Consider the following 18,649-nt stretch of genomic DNA (forward strand, 5'->3'; position numbering starts at 1 on the left):
TGAAGAGGCACACCCCTCCCCCTCTTGATTTCCCTGACTCTACTGTCCTGTCCGCTAGGTGAATGAAGAATCCATCGAGTTGGATAGCCATGGGGGGTATCTTGTCCGAAAGCCATGTTTCAGAAAAGCAGAGAATGTTGCAGTTACGAGAGTCCCGTTGGTAGCAAATCTGCGATCAGAGGTCATCCATCTTAGTATCAAGTGACTGGCCAATAGAATGGAGGGAAGAAGTGGCCGGTTTTCTCTTCGCCTTAATCTCACCAGGATTCTCTTGCCTCTGTAACGCCGGCATTTCCTCTTGAGTACCCCGAAAATTGGGTCGGAATTACAGAAAGAGCCCAGGGCAGATGAGTTGAAGTTGAAGCCGGAATTGGGGTAAGTAACTGCTGATCTGATGTTCAAAAGTTCTTGTTGGTTATAAGAAATGATAACGGATACATTTCGTGAAAATAAAGTAAAAATAAACACCAAAAGAATCACAAAATAGCAAAGTTGGGTCAGAGCTCGCAAAACGGCAGCCATTCAGTATGGTGCCATCTTATATTTATCCAGAAATCAAAGCCTTTACTAATGCCTCATTTTCTTTATGGAAAATGGTCGAAAAATGTATCTATGCCTATAGATAGACTCTTAGCTTTCATTTGACACAAAATTTGATATGCTCCTATGAACTTCACGTTGATGCTCATGGGTCCTTTTCGATGGAAATGCCCATATTCCATTTCAACAGGTGGATAGCAACATTTAGCAATAAATGACATACATCTTAAACTACAATCCTCTCACACGTTTACTCAATTACTCCTTTATTGAATTTGAAGACCTGCTTATGACAGGTCACAATGACCCAAATCCTCCTAAACACTCAACAAAAATCAGTGCCAAGCCACATCCTCTGAATGGTTAAGTAGATTACATGTGGAATGTACCTCCTGCAACAAAGACAAATAGGCTATAGCATGTTATAAATGTTGACTACTTTCCTAAAAAAGTATAAAACACTAAATGTCTGCTCACGGTTTGCTACAGGACATTCACTTATTTTACATTGCTATAATATTTTGACCAGCTCTTGCGCTAAGTTACATTTGGATGCATGCAAAGTAAATAACAAAATGCACTTTATACATTTATCGGAATGTTGGATCAAAAACGTATTTAGAACGTGAACTAAAAGTCCTGGAATGTTCCCAGACGGCTTGCTTGGTACTCTCTTTTCAACCCCCATTACAGGCCGACCATAAGGGCCTAAGTATGGCCAGTGTTGGCCAGTGAATGGGGTGTCTATGGGTGCCTCTTGTGGCAAATCCTCTCTATTCGTTTGGCCTGTTGCTGTGAGTCTGGGCCAGGCTTGAGCCGGTGCCAGCAATGAACAGAGAGTCCTGAGAGAAACAAGTGCTCTCATTATTCCCTTTGGAGTGGAGGACTGGACCCCCTCCTCCTCCTCCTCCTCCTCTCCTCCTCCTCCTCCTCCTCCTCCTCCTCCCCCTCCTCCTCCTCCTCCTCCTATTCCTCTACACACTCTCAATTTAAGGGCTTTATTGGCATGGGAAACATGTGGTTAGATTGCCAAAGCAAGTGAAATAGATAATAAACAAAAGTGAAATAAACAATAAAAAATGAACAGTAAACATTACGCTCACAAAAGTTCCAAAAGAATAAAGACATTTCAAATGTCATATTATGTCTATGTGTTGTAAAGATGAGCATATAGTTAATGTATAGGGAAAATAAATAAACATAAATATAGGTTGTATTTACAATGGTGTTTGTTCTTCACTGGTTGCCCTTTTCTTGTGGCAACAGGTCACAAATCTTGCTGCTGTGATTGCACACTGTGGTATTTCACCCAGTAGATATGGGAGTTTATCAAAATTGGATTTGTTTTCAAATTCTTTGTGGGTCTGTGTTATCTGAGGGAAATATTTGTCTCTAATATAGTCATACATTTGGGAGGAGGTTAGGAAGTGCAGCTCAGTTTCCACCTCATTTTGTGGGCAGTGGGCACATAGCCTGTCTTCTCTTGAGAGCCAGGTCTGCCTTCGGCGGCCTTTCTCAATAGCAAGGATATGCTCACTGAGTCTGTACATAGTCAAAGCTTTCCCTAATTTTGGGTCAGTCACAGTGGTCAGGTATTCTGCCACTGTGTACTCTCTATTTAGGGCCAAATAGCATTCTAGTTTGCTATGTTTTTTTGTAAATTCTTTCCAATGTGTCAAGTAATTCGCTTTTTGTTTTCTCATGATTTGGTTGGGTCTAATTGTGTTGCTGTCCTGGGGCTCTGTGGGGTCTATTTGTGTTTGTGAACAGAGCCCCAGGACCAGTTTGCTGAGGGGGCTTGTCACGCTCTGGCTCCGGGACTTTGTATGTTGAGCCAGGGTGTGTTCGTTTCGTTGTGTTCTGTTTGGTTGGGTTGTCTATGTGGTTGTTTTTCCTTGTTTGTATTGAGTGACTCCCAATCAGAGGTAACGAGTGTCAGCTGTTGGCTCGTTAGCTCTGATTGGGAGCCATATTTAAACTGTGTGTTTTCACCTTGTGTTTGTGGGTTTTTGTTCCGTGTTCGGTCAGTGTAACCGTTTGGACTTCACGAGTCGTGTTTTGTTTGTTTGTTAGAAACTTTATAAAATAAAGTAATGTTTCTTTCACACGCTGCGCCTTGGTCTACTCCTTCTCGTCAAGACGATCGTGACAGAAAAACCCACCAAAAAAGGACCAAGCAGCGTGTCCAGGAGCAAGGAGACTGGACATGGGAGGAAGCGCCGGGTAAGGAGATAGAGAGGCTGGCGATGGCCCAGGTGGGCAAATCGTGGTCCTGGGAGGACATGCTCGGGGGCAAGGGACCTTGGGGTAGGATCAAGGCCCTGGCGAGAGAGGAGCAACGGCGTCAGCAGGACCATCGTCGGAAGGACGAGAGGCAACCCCAATACATTTTTTGGGGGGGGCACATGGCTTGGGCGGCTGGGCAGCAGGAGGCTGCCACAGGGCAATTTGGAGAGGAGGCTACCGGGTTTTGGGGGCCAGAAGGCAGGTTGGCGAGGCCGGGATGGAGAGCGGAACCAACTTCCCGTACTCAGGCATGGCAGCATGGGACGGGGCAGGTTCCGCGGTATGCGGAGCAGCGTACGGTGCCACGAGTGGTCCGGCACAGTCCTGTACGTCCCGTGCGAGCACCCCGCACGTGTCGTGCGAAGGGGGGTATGCAGCCAGGACGGAGTGTGCCGGCTCAACGCTCGTGGTCTCCTGTGCCTCTCCGCGGTCCCGGATATCCTGCTCCAGTATCACGTGCTGTCATGTCGGTACGGGTACACAGCCCTGTACGTCCTGTGCGGATGCCTCACACAGAGTGTGTGAAGGTAGGCATTCAGCCGGGACGGGTTGTGGCCGCTCTTCATTCCAGGTCTCCTATCCGTCTCCACAGTCCGGTGAGGCCTGTCCCTGCTCCACGCACTAAGTTAATGGTGCGCGTCGCTAGCCCAGCCCGGCCTATCCCTGCTCCACGCACCAAGCCTACGGGGTGCGTTGCCAGCCCAGCCCGGCCTGTCCCTGCTCTACGCACAAAGCCTACGGTGTGCGTCGCCAGCCCAGCCCGGCCTGTTCCTGCTCTACGCACAAAGCCTACGGTGTGCGTTGCCAGCCCAGCCCGGCCTGTCCCTGCTCTACGTACAAAGCCTACGGTGTGCGTCGCCAGCCCAGCCCGGCCTGTTCCTGCTCCACGCACAAGGCCTACGGTGTGTGTCGCCAGCCCAGCCCGGCCTGTTCCTGCTCCACGCACAGAGCCTACGGTGTGCGTCGCCAGCCCAGCCCGGCCTGTTCCTGCTACTCGCACCAAGCCAAGGGTGCGAGTCGTCAGCCTGGTCCAGCCTGTTCCTGCTACTCGCACCAAGCCAAGGGTGCGAGTCGTCAGCCTGGTCCAGCCCGTTCCTGCTACTCGCACCAAGCCAAGGGTGCGAGTCGTCAGCCTGGTTCAGCCCGTTCCTGCTACTCGCACCAAGCCAGGGGAGTGCAGTCGTCGGCCTGGTCCAGCCCGTTCCTGCTACTCGCACCAAGCCAAGGGTGCGAGTCGTCAGCCTGGTTCAGCTCGTCCCTGCTACTCGCACCAAGCCAAGGGTGCGAGCCGTCAGCCTGATCCAGCCCATTCCTGCTACTCGCACCAAGCCAGGGATGCGAGTCGTCAGCCTGGTGAGGCCCGTTCCGAATCCACGCATCAAGCCTAGGGTGCGTATTGTCGGCCAGGTCCGGTCCGTTCCTGCCTCACGCGCCAAGCCAGGGGTGCGCGTCGTCAGTCCAGATCCTACCAGCTGGGTCAGATCGGACCGGGGGCGCTACGGGGGGATTGAAGAAGGGTGGTGGTCAAGCCCGGAGCCGGAGCCGCCTCCGAGGAGTAATGCCCACCCAGCCCTCCCCTGTTTGGGGTTTTTGAGGCGCGGTCGCAGTCCGCGCCTTTAGGGGGGGGTACTGTCACGCTCTGGCTCCGGGACTTTGTATGTTGAGCCAGGGTGTGTTCGTTTCGTTGTGTTCTGTTTGGTTGGGTTGTCTATGTGGTTGTTTTTCCTTGTTTGTATTGAGTGACTCCCAATCAGAGGTAACGAGTGTCAGCTGTTGGCTCGTTAGCTCTGATTGGGAGCCATATTTAAACTGTGTGTTTTCACCTTGTGTTTGTGGGTTTTTGTTCCGTGTTCGGTCAGTGTAACCGTTTGGACTTCACGAGTCGTGTTTTGTTTGTTTGTTAGAAACTTTATAAAATAAAGTAATGTTTCTTTCACACGCTGCGCCTTGGTCTACTCCTTCTCGTCAAGACGATCGTGACAGGGCTCTTCTCCAGGTTCATTTCTCTGTAGGTGATGGCTTTGTTATGGAAGGTTTGGGAATCGCTTCCTTTTAGGTGGTTGTAGAATTTAACGTCTCTCTCTCTTTCTCTCTCTCTCGCTCTCTCTCTCTCTCTTGCTCTCTCTCTCTCGCTCTGTGTTTCCCCCAGGGTTTCTGGTGAACCATGAAAAGAGCTAGAGGAGAACAATGGCCAGCTCACAGTTCTGGGAACATATCACTCCATATCATTGTAACACATGTGATCCAAACATTAATTATATTTTGGTGGATTGATGATATCTCAATGAGAGAAGTATTATGAGAAGAGAGTAGGTTGAATTAAGGGAGATATTAGGCTACTACGCGCCTAAACACAGGTTAAAAACCCAGGCCAAAACCCAGGCCAATACACGGACCAACACACGGGCCAACACACGGGCCAACACACAGACCAAAACTTATTTTTAAACCAAGCTATACTTTAAAAAACAATACATTCTTAACCAGACCAATGAGAGAGGAGGAGATCGAGGATGATGAGCACCAATGACAGAAGAGATCACAGCCTAGAAGCCTCTCTATGTGATCAAAGCTAACAAAGCTTCTCAATTAATCAGATCCTAAACGACACATTCCTCCAAAGAACGGCGATGCCAGACGATTCCAGGCGATGCCAGACAATGCCAACGCTACACTGTGTGGTCAGAAGGGCTCTGTTATGCTGTACCCATCAGCTTGGTGGCACTGCCAGTTCTGGTCAGGCATGGTTGGTGCTCTATTGCCAGGCCTGCAATCAGTGCTCCCCAGACTGAGACAGAAAAGTTAGCCCTACTCAGGATGGCCCAAGTGCATCCGTGTCAAAAGAGAGAGAGAGAGAGAGAGCGAGAATAGAGAGAGAGAGAGAGACAGAGGAGAGAGAGCGAGACAGAGGAGAGAGAGCGAGAGAGAGAGAGAGAGGAGAGAGAGGCTGTGGACGGAGAGAGAGACAGGGAGAGAAGAAGAGGGAGAGAAAGTGAAAGAGAGAGAAAGTGAAAGAGAGAGAAAGTGAGAAAGAGAGAGATTATTGTTAAACAGAGAGGCTGAGTCTATAACATTCATCCACAGGGAAAAAGTAGACAAATAGAGTATGAATACTTGAGTGTGAATGAGTGAGTGTGTGAGTGAGTGAGTGCCTCCTCTTCCCTGCTTCAGGCTCTATTTTTGCCAGGCAGTGGTTATACAATACTGTCTAGAGCTGTCCTTGTGTGTAATGTGGGGTGTGGGTAGCCACTAGTGGTTAGGACCAGGGAGGATAGGGTACACAAACACACACTTGACACACACTCACCCACATGCTCTGCAAACATGCTCTGCAAACACAGCACACAGATCTCACAGGACCTTGGTCGTTGAAACACACACACACTCTCGCTATCCCTCTCTCTCTCTCTCTCTCTACGTCAAGTTAAGATGTTTTCTGTAATGTCATAAACAGGTCCAGTAGATGGTGTCAAGGCAACATTTACTAGTAGGGAGACAGACAGACAGACAGACAGACAGACAGACAGACAGACAGACAGACAGACACAGACAGACACACACACACAACAAAATATGATTTGCCTCAGTAATACGGCGGTGAGGCTCAGCTAGGTGTCTCTCCTCCATCTGGACAGTGAGGCTAATGATTTCAACTGAAGCCCTAATGATTTCAACTGAAGCCCTAATGATTTCAACTGAAGCCCTAATGATTTCAACTGAAGCCCTAATGATTTCAACTGAAGCCCTAATAATTTCAACTGAAGCCAAGAGTTTGCGGAATTGGCCAGATGTAGTAACCAGATAAATACTCCATGTTCTGCTCTGAGTAACAAAGGATGGTCTGTTGTTAATAACCAGAGAGATAGATTGAAATGAAAGAGAAAGGGTCCAACATTTCTTTCATTATTACTCTCAATGTTCTGTTTAGAACAGACACGTGCATGCACGCACGCACACACACACACACACACACACACACACACACACACACACACACACACACACTCACACTCACACACACACCACCTGGCAGACAACATGTAGGCCTATACAGCTGAATGGATATATCTAATCAGTGCCACAATTTGACAAGCCATCTGTGTTTTCCCCCACATTTTGAGGACTGAATATCTCTGGTTATCGAATCCGATCTCCGATTAGGTTTTTATGTCCTCCTTTATGTTCCCTCTGTCATGATAAAGTGGGATCCATCTCAAATCCCACAGCTTGCATTCAGGGTGTCATATTCACATGTTCCCCGGGGCTAGTGACCTACAGTGAGGGAAAAAAATGATTTTGTACGTTTGCCCACTGACAAAGACATCAGTCTATAATTTTAATGGTAGGTTTATTTGAACAGTGAGAGACAGAATAACAACAAAAAAATCCATAAAGATGCATGTCAAAAATGTTATAAATTGATTTGCATTTTAATGAGGGAAATAAGTATTTGACCCCTCTGCAAAACATGACTTAGTACTTGGTGGCAAAACCCTTGTTGGCAATCACAGAGGTCAGACGTTTCTTGTAGTTGGCCACCAGGTTTGCACACATCTCAGCAGGGATTTTGTCCCACTCCTCTTTGCAGATCTTCTCCAAGTCATTAAGGTTTCGAGGCTGACGTTTGGCAACTCGAACCTTCAGCTCCCTCCACAGATTTTCTATGGGATTAAGGTCTGGAGACTGGCTAGGCCACTCCAGGACCTTAATGTCCTGCTTCTTGAGCCACTCCTTTGTTGCCTTGGCTGAGTGTTTTGGGTCATTGTCATGCTGGAAAACCCATCCACGACCCATTTTCAATGCCCTGGCTGAGGGAAGGAGGTTCTCACCCAAGATTTGACGGTACATGGCCCCGTTCATCGTCCCTTTGATGCGGTGAAGTTGTCCTGTCCCCATCAGTCTACACACAATACCCCATAATGACAAAGCAAGAACTGGATTTTAGACATTTTTGCAAATTTATTAAAATTAAAAAACAGAAATACCTTATTTACATAAGTATGCAGACCCTTTGCTATGAGACTCGAAATTGAGCTCAGGTGCATCCTGTTTCCATTGATCATCCTTGATATGTTTCTACAACTTGATTGGAGTCCACCTTTGGTAAATTCAATTGATTGGACATAAGGAATTGTCCGTAGAGCTCCGAGACAGGATTTGGTCACGGCACAGATGTGGGAAAGGGTACCAAAACATTTCTGCAGCATTGAAGGTCCCCAAGAACACAGTGGCCTCCATCATTCTTAAATGGGAGAAGATTGGAACCACCAACACTAGAGCTGGCCACCCGGCCAAACTGAGCAATCGGGGGAGAAGGGCCTTGGTCAGGGAGGAGACCAAGAACCCGATTGTCACTCTGACATAGCTCCAGAGTGCCTCTGTGGAGATGAGAGAACCTTCCAGAAGGACAACCATCTCTGCAGCACTCCACCAATCAGGCCCTTTATGGTAGGGTGGCCAGACGGAAGCCACTCCTCAGTAAAAGGCACATGACAGCCCTCTTGGAGTTTGCCAAAATGCACCTAAAGACTCTCAGACCATGAGAAACAAGATTCTCTGGTCTGATGAAACAAAGGTCACGTCTGGAGGAAACCTGGCACCATCCCTACGGTGAAACATGGTGGTGGTAGCATCATGCTGTGGGGATGTTTTTCAGCGGCAGGGACTGGGAAACTAGTCAGGATCAAGGGAAAGATGAACGGAGCAAAGTACAGAGAGATCCTTGATGAAAACCTGCTCCAGAGCGCTCAGGACCTCAGACTGGGGCGAAGGTTCACCTTCCAACAGGACAACAACCCTAAGCACACAGCCAAGACAACGCAGGAGTGGCTTCGGGACAAGTCTCTGAATATGCTTGAGTGGCCCAGTCAGAGCCTGGACTTGAACCCGATCGAACATCTCTGGAGAGACCTGAAAATAGCTGTGCAGGGACGCTCCCCATCCAACCTGACAGAGCTTGAGAGGATCTGCAGAGAAGAATGGGAGAAACTCCCCAAATACAGGTGTGCCAAGCTTGTAGCGTCATACCCAAGAAGACTTGAGGCTGTAATCGCTGCCAAAGGTGCTTCAACAAAGTATTGAGTAAAGGGTCTGAATACTTATGTAAATGTGATATTTCCGTTTTTTTTTTAAATCAATTTGCTAAAATTTATATAAACCTGTTTTTGCTTTGTCATTATGGGGTATTGTGTGTAGATTGATGAAGGAACATTTTTTAAAAATCAATTTTAGAATAAGGCTGTAACGTAACAACATGTGGAAAAAGTCAAGGGGTCTTAATACTTTCCGAATGCTAAAATGAGAAGAGGTCTGTCCATGATAAGGCGTTGCTCTGCTTTCTTGATATCTCAGTCGACCAGACAGGTCCTACAGGCCCTAGTTTTGTCGCACCTGGACTACTTTTTATTTATTTTAATTTAACCTTTATTTAACTAGGCAAGTCAAATAAGAACAAATTCTTATTTACAATGACGGCCTACCATGAGGCAAAAGGCCTCCTGCGGGGACTACTGCCCAGTTCTGTGGTCATGTGCGGCGAAGAGGGACATAAGTAAATTGCAGTTGGTCCAGAACAGAGCAGCACGTATTGCACTTAGATGTACACGGAGAGCGAATGTCATTAACATGCATTACAATCTCTCCTGTCTCAAAGTTGAGGAGAGATTGACTGCATCACTATTGGTCTTTGTGCAAGGTGTTGATGTGTTGAAGGTACCGAACTGTCTGTTCAAGCAGTTGTCACACAGTTCGGACACTCAACGGTACTACACAAGACATGCAATCAGAGGTCTCTTCACAATCCCCATGTCCAGTACAGAGGCTGGGAAACACAGTATTAAATAGATCCATGAATACATGGAACTCCCTGCCACCCCAGGTAACTCAAGCTAGCAATAAAACCAGATTAAAAAACCAGATAAAAGAACACTTTACAGCATAACAGGGACTGTGAAGAGACACAGACATTTTTATATATTTTGTATTGTATTATGTAGGAACGGCTTATAGGGCAGGTGCCATCTCCTGTTTCTGAAGCGTGAGGCAGAAACAGGAGATTATGTAGTATTATGTGGTATTATGTATTTTATGCATTTTATTTGGTGTGTTTTGTTTGGACCCCAGGAAGAGTTATTCATTTTATTTATTTATTGTGACTTGCAGGTCTGATGTGGCCCATGAGCCAGGATTCTCAGATCACAATGTGGAGGAGAACTAGGCCATAACTAAAGGCCTTCTGAAGCGTATGGTATGTGGTCATGAAGGGTTTACTTTTAATTTTAATTATTTTTTTAAAAAATTAGAATCCCCAATTAAAAAGTCCTAATAAATAAATAAAATACAATAAATAATAATAGGGGATCCTAATATATAAATAAATAATAATTCAAAGTAAACCCTTTATGACCACATACTATACATGTCATAAGGCCTTTAGTTATGGCCTAGTTCTCCTCAGCCTTTAGTTATGGTCTAGTTATCCTCAGCCTTTAGTTCTGGCCTAGTTATCCTCAGCCTTTAGTTCTGGTCTAGTTATCCTCAGCCTTTAGTTATGGCCTAGTTCTCCTCAGCCTTTAGTTCTGGTCTAGTTCTCCTCAGCCTTTAGTTCTGGTCTAGTTATCCTCAGTCTTTAGTTATGGCCTAGTTCTCCTCAGCCTTTAGTTCTGGTCTAGTTCTCCTCAGCCTTTAGTTCTGGTCTAGTTCTCCTCAGCCTTTAGTTCTGGTCTAGTTATCCTCAGTCTTTAGTTATGGCCTAGTTCTCCTCAGCCTTTAGTTCTGGTCTAGTTCTCCTCAGCCTTTAGTTTTGGTCTAGTTATCCTCAGCCTTTAGTTATGGTCTAGTTCTCCTCAGCCTTTAATTATGGTCTAGTTCTCCTCAGCCTTTAGTTCTGGTCTAGTTATCCTCAGCCTTTAGTTATGGTCTAGTTCTCCTCAGCCTTTAGTTATGGCCTAGTTATCCTCAGGCTTTAGTTATGGTCTAGTTCTCCTCAGCCTTTAGTTATGGCCTAGTTATCCTCAGCCTTTAGTTATGGTCTAGTTATCCTCAGCCTTTAGTTATGGTCTAGTTCTCCTCAGCCTTTAGTTATGGCCTAGTTATCCTCAGCCTTTAGTTATGGTCTAGTTCTCCTCAGCCTTTAGTTATGGCCTAGTTATCCTCAGGCTTTAGTTATGGCCTAGTTATCCTCAGGCTTTAGTTATGGTCTAGTTATCCTCAGGCTTTAGTTATGGCCTAGTTATCCTCAGCCTTTAGTTATGGCCTAGTTATCCTCAGCCTTTAGTTATGGCCTAGTTATCCTCAGGCTTTAGTTATGGCCTAGTTATCCTCAGCCTTTAGTTATGGCCTAGTTATCCTCAGCCTTTAGTTATGGCCTAGTTATCCTCAGCCTTTAGTTATGGACTAGTTGGGTTATTGGGTAAGCATTAGAATTAGCCGCCTCAATATTTGCAGCCATAGGTGGTAATATCTCTGTAGGAGCTGATCTGTCATCAGTATTGTGAAAAAATTATAATGTTAAGGAAAGATTTGAATGGAGAAAGATGATCCGAGAGCAGCGCTCCCTTTATTTCGATCTTATCAGTATCGATCGACACATGCTCCAACGACGCACTTAGTGACCGTTCTCTCTGAGTGGTGTTTTAGGAAACGCATGTTACATCTTCGGCCGTTGTAGGAAAGATGCATTGTTAAAACACTCGTAAGCCATCGCTATCGGGAAACCGGGCACTTTTCAGTTGTGCTGAAATGTAGGTAAGGTGACAGACATTCCTAACACTGATCTGAATAAAAGGCATTGAAAGTCACATCAATTTCTAATGACTAGAAGCACTCTAAACAGGCCTATGGGAAAGTAAACGCTAGTGGTTCAAATCTGAACACTAAGGAGATATAAGTGTTCTCCTGGTTGGAAACTGACTGGGAAAAGCTGACTGTCATGTTTAATCTTGCATTCTAAACGCCTGTGTTTAACATGAGAACATTTATTGGCAAATCTAAATGCCTTATGGTTAAGTTTTAAACACTGACATTTAGTTTATAAACGTGTCATATGTTTTATGGTTTTACAGTGTATGTTGCAAAGGTTAAACTAATTTCTCAGTTCAAAGTGTCTATTGTTCAGTTACTGTTTTAGTGAGATGTTAATGATGTTCTTATCATGGAGACATTGTGAAAAATGTGATAGCGTGGGGCTATCACAGTTGAGCGTGGGTGAAAGGGAAGCTGGTGAGATATATTTGTTACATATATTTATGGTTCGTCATTGTGAAGCAAGTTACTGTAGAGAACCTGCCCTTGTTAAAAATCATGTTACGGGTGCTTAAAAGAGAGTTTACCCTTAGCACAGACTGTGGTTGGTGTGTTTTCCTTGGAGTCAGGGGGTTTGGAGTTCAATACCACACATGGACAACCCCCAAAATTCTCTACACTACCATCATTGACCATGCAAGTGTGGTCACACACACAAACACATACAAACAAACAAACAAACACACACACACACACAAATATATTGTTGTGTGTTTAGGTGTGTTAGAGTTGGGCTGGAACAAAAGCCAGTACACTGCTGGCCTCCAGGACCAGAGTAGAGGCCTACCTGCACAAAGAGAGAGTAGGTCTCATTGTTGACCGTGTGTGAGTGGTAGAACTCTCCGTCGTACCACAGGACCTTCCCCATAGGTGAATTCTCCTTGGTCACCGCAAACATCCTCCTCGGGTCACAGCATTCTGAAAGCAGCTTCCTGTAACGAGAGAGGGAGTAGGATGACGTTGTGTCTCGACACTGATCTAATGTCAGTTCAGGGTGTCATCACTTATGCGTGAGGTTAGGATTTGGGGAGGGTAAGCTGATCCTAGATCTGTGGTAAATATGGGAAACCTTTACCCCAGAGCTATAAATAGACAGTCAGAATGAGAAGAGAATTTGTCATTGTGTGTATAGCATGGGTGACACTCAGACACAGTGTATAAATTGAGACAGTCTCTTGATCTGAATTATAGTTACCAGTCTGGGACTCTGGGCCACATGTCATTTGAGCATTATCTATTGATGAAATAAACACTAATTGCAGAGTGGGCACCATCAACTATAATTCAGATCAAGAAACAACTGTCTTAATTGATACACTGTGTCCAAGTGTCACCCATGCTATTTTCACACAATGACACATTCATACCTGGTTCATACATCCTGTCTGCATCAACAGTAGGCCTACTGTGGTGAAGCCTGAGTAGTGTAAATGCATTTGGAATCAATTAGGAGGCGGGCGCAGATATGATAAAAATATCATCTTGAATCCAACTGTGGGCGTCAATGAGCGAATTTGAAGCAAGTGTGGAAATGGCAAATGGCGAAAGGCTGGTTGTTGGTGGTTGCTTCGTCCTAGATTCAGCACCACCAGTACACTTGCATTTCTGTCGTTTCCATGGACACACACACACACAGCTTCGGCGGCGAGGTAACCTTTTCAACTCCAAACGTGCGAAATCATAGAGATCCTATTCAATTATTCTAATTCCCTCTTCGCACCATCATAAAACGCGTCTCTGCGCTTTTCCGTGCAGGTGTCACGTTCTGCGGATTTCCCTAATCTGCTTTTCCTCAGTGCATTATAGCCTACGACTCCTGTCCTATTCTCATGAGTGCGACTAGATACAACAAATAGGCCTACCATACTGTAACTGTTGTGCCCTGGAGATTCAGCTTGATAGTGATAGATATTTTTTTCTCCATTTTCATTCCTCTTTTACCATTTAATAAAAATTATTATTATTATTATTATTAGCCTATGTATTGTCCTGTTATGTACGTAAATAAACTGTAGGAGATGATAGGCTACTTGGACACAATCATGTAAAAATGTTTTGCTATATCGCAGAATATTCATATTGCTATTCATTATTTATGCAGGCCAAATCGCATAGGCCTAATGTTGTGAGATGAGTGAAAGCCTACCTGAACAGATCGATGTCCGTCTGGTTCCTCTGCCATACTTGTCCAAGCCGCAGCACTTCATCAACTATCTCCTTGTCGCTCCGGAGTCTGTACACTGGGAAAATGTAGAGCCAGCACAGCACGAGCACACACAGAACAGCCCACACCGACAGCTTGCTCCGGTGGCATCTCATCAACATCGTTACAGCTTGTGGTTCACGAATCACAACCGGCCTATTCAGACAAATCTAGTATGGTGAAAAAAACGCAAGCTGGCCCTCTCCGTTAGCTATGTGTGAAATGATCTATTTCGGGAGTGTAGACGGCATCCTTTCTCATCCAAAAGGCTCGGAGTTTCAATGGAAATGCGCGTTTTTATTATTTCCGCGAGTGCAAGCATCGAATGCCTTTGTTTAGCTCCAAAACTGCCGGTTTTGTTATAAATCCTTGGTCGTGTTTTGCAGCACGAAGGGAACCGCTATCCATGCGCCATCTCGGCCGGCGGTAAGCTAGCGGGAACGGGCTTCGCTCTCTGCAGCGGCGGGTTGCTGGAATCCACCACACTCGTCTTGATGCATCACTGACCCCGCATGCATCAACTAGATGTCGGCCGCTCTTTCCCTACTCAACAGCGGTCTTGTGTGAAATCCCTGCCAGGTTCCCTAAAGCCACATCGCCCTTATTTTGTTCCATCCGACCCGAATGGACCATGCTATCCCTTCTTCATCTCCTCTCGCCTTGTCCTGCTGGATCTTATTGGAAGCCTTGCATGTGTACTGGGCAAAATGCATTGAATCTCTCTCTTTCTCTCCCCCTCTTTAGCTACAGTAGTTCTACAACCCTCCAACCTGGACTCAGGGGTAGACGTAACATAGTAAACGTAAATCCGGGACACTCCAGTATACAGTATGTTACATTTCATATGGTGCCTATAGAAAGTCTACAACCCCTTGACTTTTTTTTCACATTTTGCTGCCTTAAAATGTAATCTAAAAGGGATTTAATTAGATTTTTTTCCTACAATGAAAGAAAGTTATAGAACATTTTCAAAATTAAGAAAAAACCCGGAAGTATCATAATTGGATATGTCTCCACCCCCAAGTTACAGTTTTGATTGTGACAAGTCCCTGGCAATGACAAGCATACCCATAACATGATGTTGCCACCACAAAACTTGAAAATAGAGAGGGTTTCACTCTGTTGTGTTGTACTGGATTTTGACCCAACTCTGTAGTTTTTAATTTAGACCAAAAAGTTAATTTATTTGCAGTGTTGTCTTGCAGTATTACTTAACAGCCTTGTTGCGAAACAGAATGGATAATTTGCAGTGGATTTTAAAACTTTTTTTGCACTTTGTCATACAGGCCAGTAATATGGAGTGAATGCAATGTTGTTGATCCCTTTGTATTTTCAAGTATTGTGGTGGCAGCATCATGTTATGGATATACTTGTCACCGGCAGGGACTGGGGAGTTTGTTAGGATCCAAATAAATATGGCAGGAGCAAAGCCCAGCTAAAAAGTTAGATGAAAACCCAACTCAGTCTTCTGAAAACCTAACCCTATCATAGGGTTTTATTTTTCTGCGGGACAATTACACAAATATTTACGCAAAAGATACACCAGAATGGCTTTCCAAGAGGTGTTGAGTGTTCCTGAGTGGTCTAGTCTCAGTCCTGACTTAAATCTGCTTTAAAAAATCTGAGACAAGGTTTAAATAAAAGCTGTCCATCAATGATCCCCAACCAGATTTACTGAGCCTGAGCAATTATTCAAAAAAGGATGGATATATGTTGCCTTAAGAGTTGTGCAAAGTTGGTAGAATCTTAATGAAAATGATTCACAGCTGTAATGGCTGTCAAAGGTGCTCCCACAAATAGTAACTTGGGGTGGAGACTTATCCAATTATGATAGTTCAGTTATTTTATTTAGTCTTAATTTTGAAATGTTCAATAACTTTCTTTCACTTTGAAAATCTGGAGTAGGTTGTCTAATTTAATCCCTTTTTAGATTTAATTTTAAGGCAGCAAAATGTGAAAAACTGTTCATGGGAGTGTAGTCTTTCTATAGGCACTGTATTAATTTGTAGATGTTCATCATCCATTTCGTATGATATGTTACGAATTACAATTCATACAATATGTTGCGAATTTTCTAAATGTATTGTAGCGACCCGCACAGACAGCTGTGTGTTATGTGTTAGGCTAGTAGATGGTTGTGTTGTACCTACCAGTACCCAGTGTTCGCGGGGTCCGACATGTCAATCAACCTGCTATCTGCCAATCACGGGAATGCCTGGAATGTTCTGATGCCGGGCATCCTGGCGGTTGGCGGAGTGGCGTGGAGGGGGGTTGGGCAGGGGGATGGAGCATTGGAAGTTAAGACCAGGTTTAGCCTTTGTTCTCTCTTTTTTTAACGTCTGGGCTTCACAAGAGAAGGTCACGATTGGCTTGTGGGTTATCTTTCATTTATTTGGCGTGGGCTACGGCCAAACAGTAGCCTGTGTAAAGTTGGTTTAATAAACCGTCCATTCGTAAACTCAATCCTCTGTCTGGACAGTTGTTCTTTTATGATCTAGTCAGGTCATTACATTGGTGTCAGAAGTAAAAACGTTGATAAAAGTTAGCCAGCTAGCTAGCTGACTTCTGTGGCTAGCTACCGTAGGTGAGAACGGGGGTTGAAGATGCTTCGAGGGAATCCGAAAGGAGGTGCGTGTGCATGGACGTCGGGGGTTCTGGCTGAGGAGATCGCCAGGGCATCGGAGCCCAGAGGCCGCTTGAGGGAGGACGTTAGAGTGATGGCGGCTGAAGCGGGCATGAGTGCTTCGTCGACTGTGTTTCGCGCGGATTCTGGTGGACGGACCGAAGGGGTGACGTCGACGCTGCGGGACGAGGAATCTGGGGCTCAGGATGTAAACAAACATGGCGGCGCCCAGTTCCCGGCTGCGTCCGTATCCGTTAAGACCCCGAAGTATTCCGGTAAGGCGGATTGGGAAGCTTTTCATGCTCAGTTTGAACTGTTAGCTCATTTTAGGGGGTGGTCGGATGAAGATAGGGCACTGCAGTTGGCTTTATGCCTCACGGGTGAAGCTCTGGCCTGTTTGATATTGATTAGCCCCGAGGACAGACGTGATTATGGTGCTTTAGTGGGAGCACTGAGGAGGCGCTATGGACAGTGTGTACAGCCCGGGCTACTGCGCTCCGAACTGAGTAATAGACGCAGGCAGCCTGGAGAGCCTCTACGGGTGCTAGCTAATGACATTGAGAGCCTCTCTCGGTGGGCATATGCTCACATGCCCCCTCCGTGCAGAGCGAGCTAGCACGGGACCAGTTCATACAGGCGCTCTCTCTACGGAGCTGCGCATACAGACCCAGCTGGCTCATCCTGAGTCATTGCAGGTAGCCTTGGAGATGGCTTTGGAGAGGGGAGCTGGTGTGGGCTGGGGCTTCAGCTGGGGCTTTGGTGGGGGTGCAGGGAGACAGACCCTCTGTGCGAGCTGGGGGGCAGAGCAGCCCGGAGCCGGAAAAAGCCTGCATGGGTGGCTGAAATGACAGAACTCATTCGTGCTGTGTCGCTACAGGCGGCACGAAACACACGCCCTGGTCCCAGGGTCTGCTGGGGTTGTGGCCAGCCAGGCCATCTGCGCCGAGATTGCCCCATGTCCCCAGAGCTCAGGGAAACGGCTCGGGGTCCGCATAGACCGGGTAGTGCGGACCCCTGGCTTTCTATCCCAACCACCATCTTCTTCAGGAGGAGCCCACCGGCACAGAAGGGGAAGCAAGGCTCCACTTCCCCCAGAAGCAGACGAGGGCAAGCGGATGGAGCCTGTTGTTGTGGTGGGCCGGACCTGTGTTGGGGACTTTTGTCATGTCCCTATCACTGTGGAGGGGGTGCCCTGCTCCGCCCTGGTGGACACTGGGTCCACAGTAACCCTGGTGAGGCCAGATATTGTGCCAGGTTGGACTCAGTGTGAGCCTACAACTGTGCAGCTCCGCACAGTCACAGGTGAGCTGGCACCCATGAAAGGGAAGGGAATAATGACTCTGACAGTAGGGGGGCAGGACTGTGCGTCATCCTGTGTGGGTGGCGGCTGTGCAGGACCCTTGTATCCTGGGGGTTGGACTTTCTTAGGAGCACAGGCTGCCAGTTAGACCTAAATAGGGGCACACTGAGCTTCCAGGGAGGGCCGGAGGTCACCATGGCCCCTAATGTCACATTCACTCAACCCAACAAACCCTTTACTCCAACAGTTAAAGCAGCAGAGACTCATGGCTGCTCCCCCTCCCCCACATCTGGGTGTGACTTTTCCCCAGCCCCCCTGTCACCTACGGCGTTGCGTTACATTCCCCCAGCTACCTCCACGACACAGTCCTCTGTGAGCCCGGGCCGCGCCCCCCAGCCCAGCTACCCCAGATGGGAGGGGAGAGGACACTGTCTGCAGTGAGGGAGATATGGGGGAGGAACTGTATTGGTCTTGACCCCGAGCAGCAGGAACGGTTGAGGCAGTTGCTGTTTGAATTCAGAGACAGCTTTGCGCTGAGTGAGGAAGAGGTGGGTCAGACTCATCTGGTGCAGCATGAGATCGACACAGGTGATGCTCGACCTATCAAGATGCGTCCCCCGCCGCATCCCGCTGGTACGCCAGGAGGCGGCAGACAAGGCTGTGTTGGAGATGCAGCGGGCAGACTTCATTGAGCCCTCAGACAGCCCCTGGGCGGCGCCAGTCGTCATGGTTCCGAAGAAGGGGGGCAAGCTGAGGTTCTGTGCGGACTACAGGCGGCTGAATGAGGTAACCAGGAAGGACTCATACCCCATACCACGTATCGATGAGTCGCTGGACCTGGTTAGGGGGTCCTCCTGGTTCTCCTCACTAGACCTCCGCAGTGGCTACTGGCAGG

The 18,649-nt window shown here is 46.8% G+C and overlaps 1 protein-coding gene across 2 annotated transcripts in view; it reads right to left on the reverse strand.

The window, feature by feature from the left end:
* LOC121549897 (alpha-N-acetylneuraminide alpha-2,8-sialyltransferase-like) overlaps nucleotides 1–14,580 on the reverse strand; it is a 29,140-nt gene extending 14,560 nt beyond the window's left edge. Inside the window, exons 1-2 of one of the 2 annotated variants that reach the window (XM_041861872.2) lie at nucleotides 13,775–14,580; nucleotides 12,416–12,560 (exon numbers count right to left, since the gene is read on the reverse strand). In XM_041861872.2, the coding sequence (XP_041717806.1) occupies nucleotides 12,416–12,560; nucleotides 13,775–13,953 (324 nt within the window). In that variant the 5' untranslated portion in view covers nucleotides 13,954–14,580. The remainder of the gene's footprint in view (nucleotides 1–12,415; nucleotides 12,561–13,774) is intronic. The other variant, XM_041861862.2, reaches the window with a different exon arrangement.
* Nucleotides 14,581–18,649: the final 4,069 nt, after the last annotated feature.

The sequence above is a fragment of the Coregonus clupeaformis genome, chromosome 2 (assembly GCF_020615455.1).
Source record: "Coregonus clupeaformis isolate EN_2021a chromosome 2, ASM2061545v1, whole genome shotgun sequence".
NCBI lineage: Eukaryota > Metazoa > Chordata > Actinopteri > Salmoniformes > Salmonidae > Coregonus > Coregonus clupeaformis.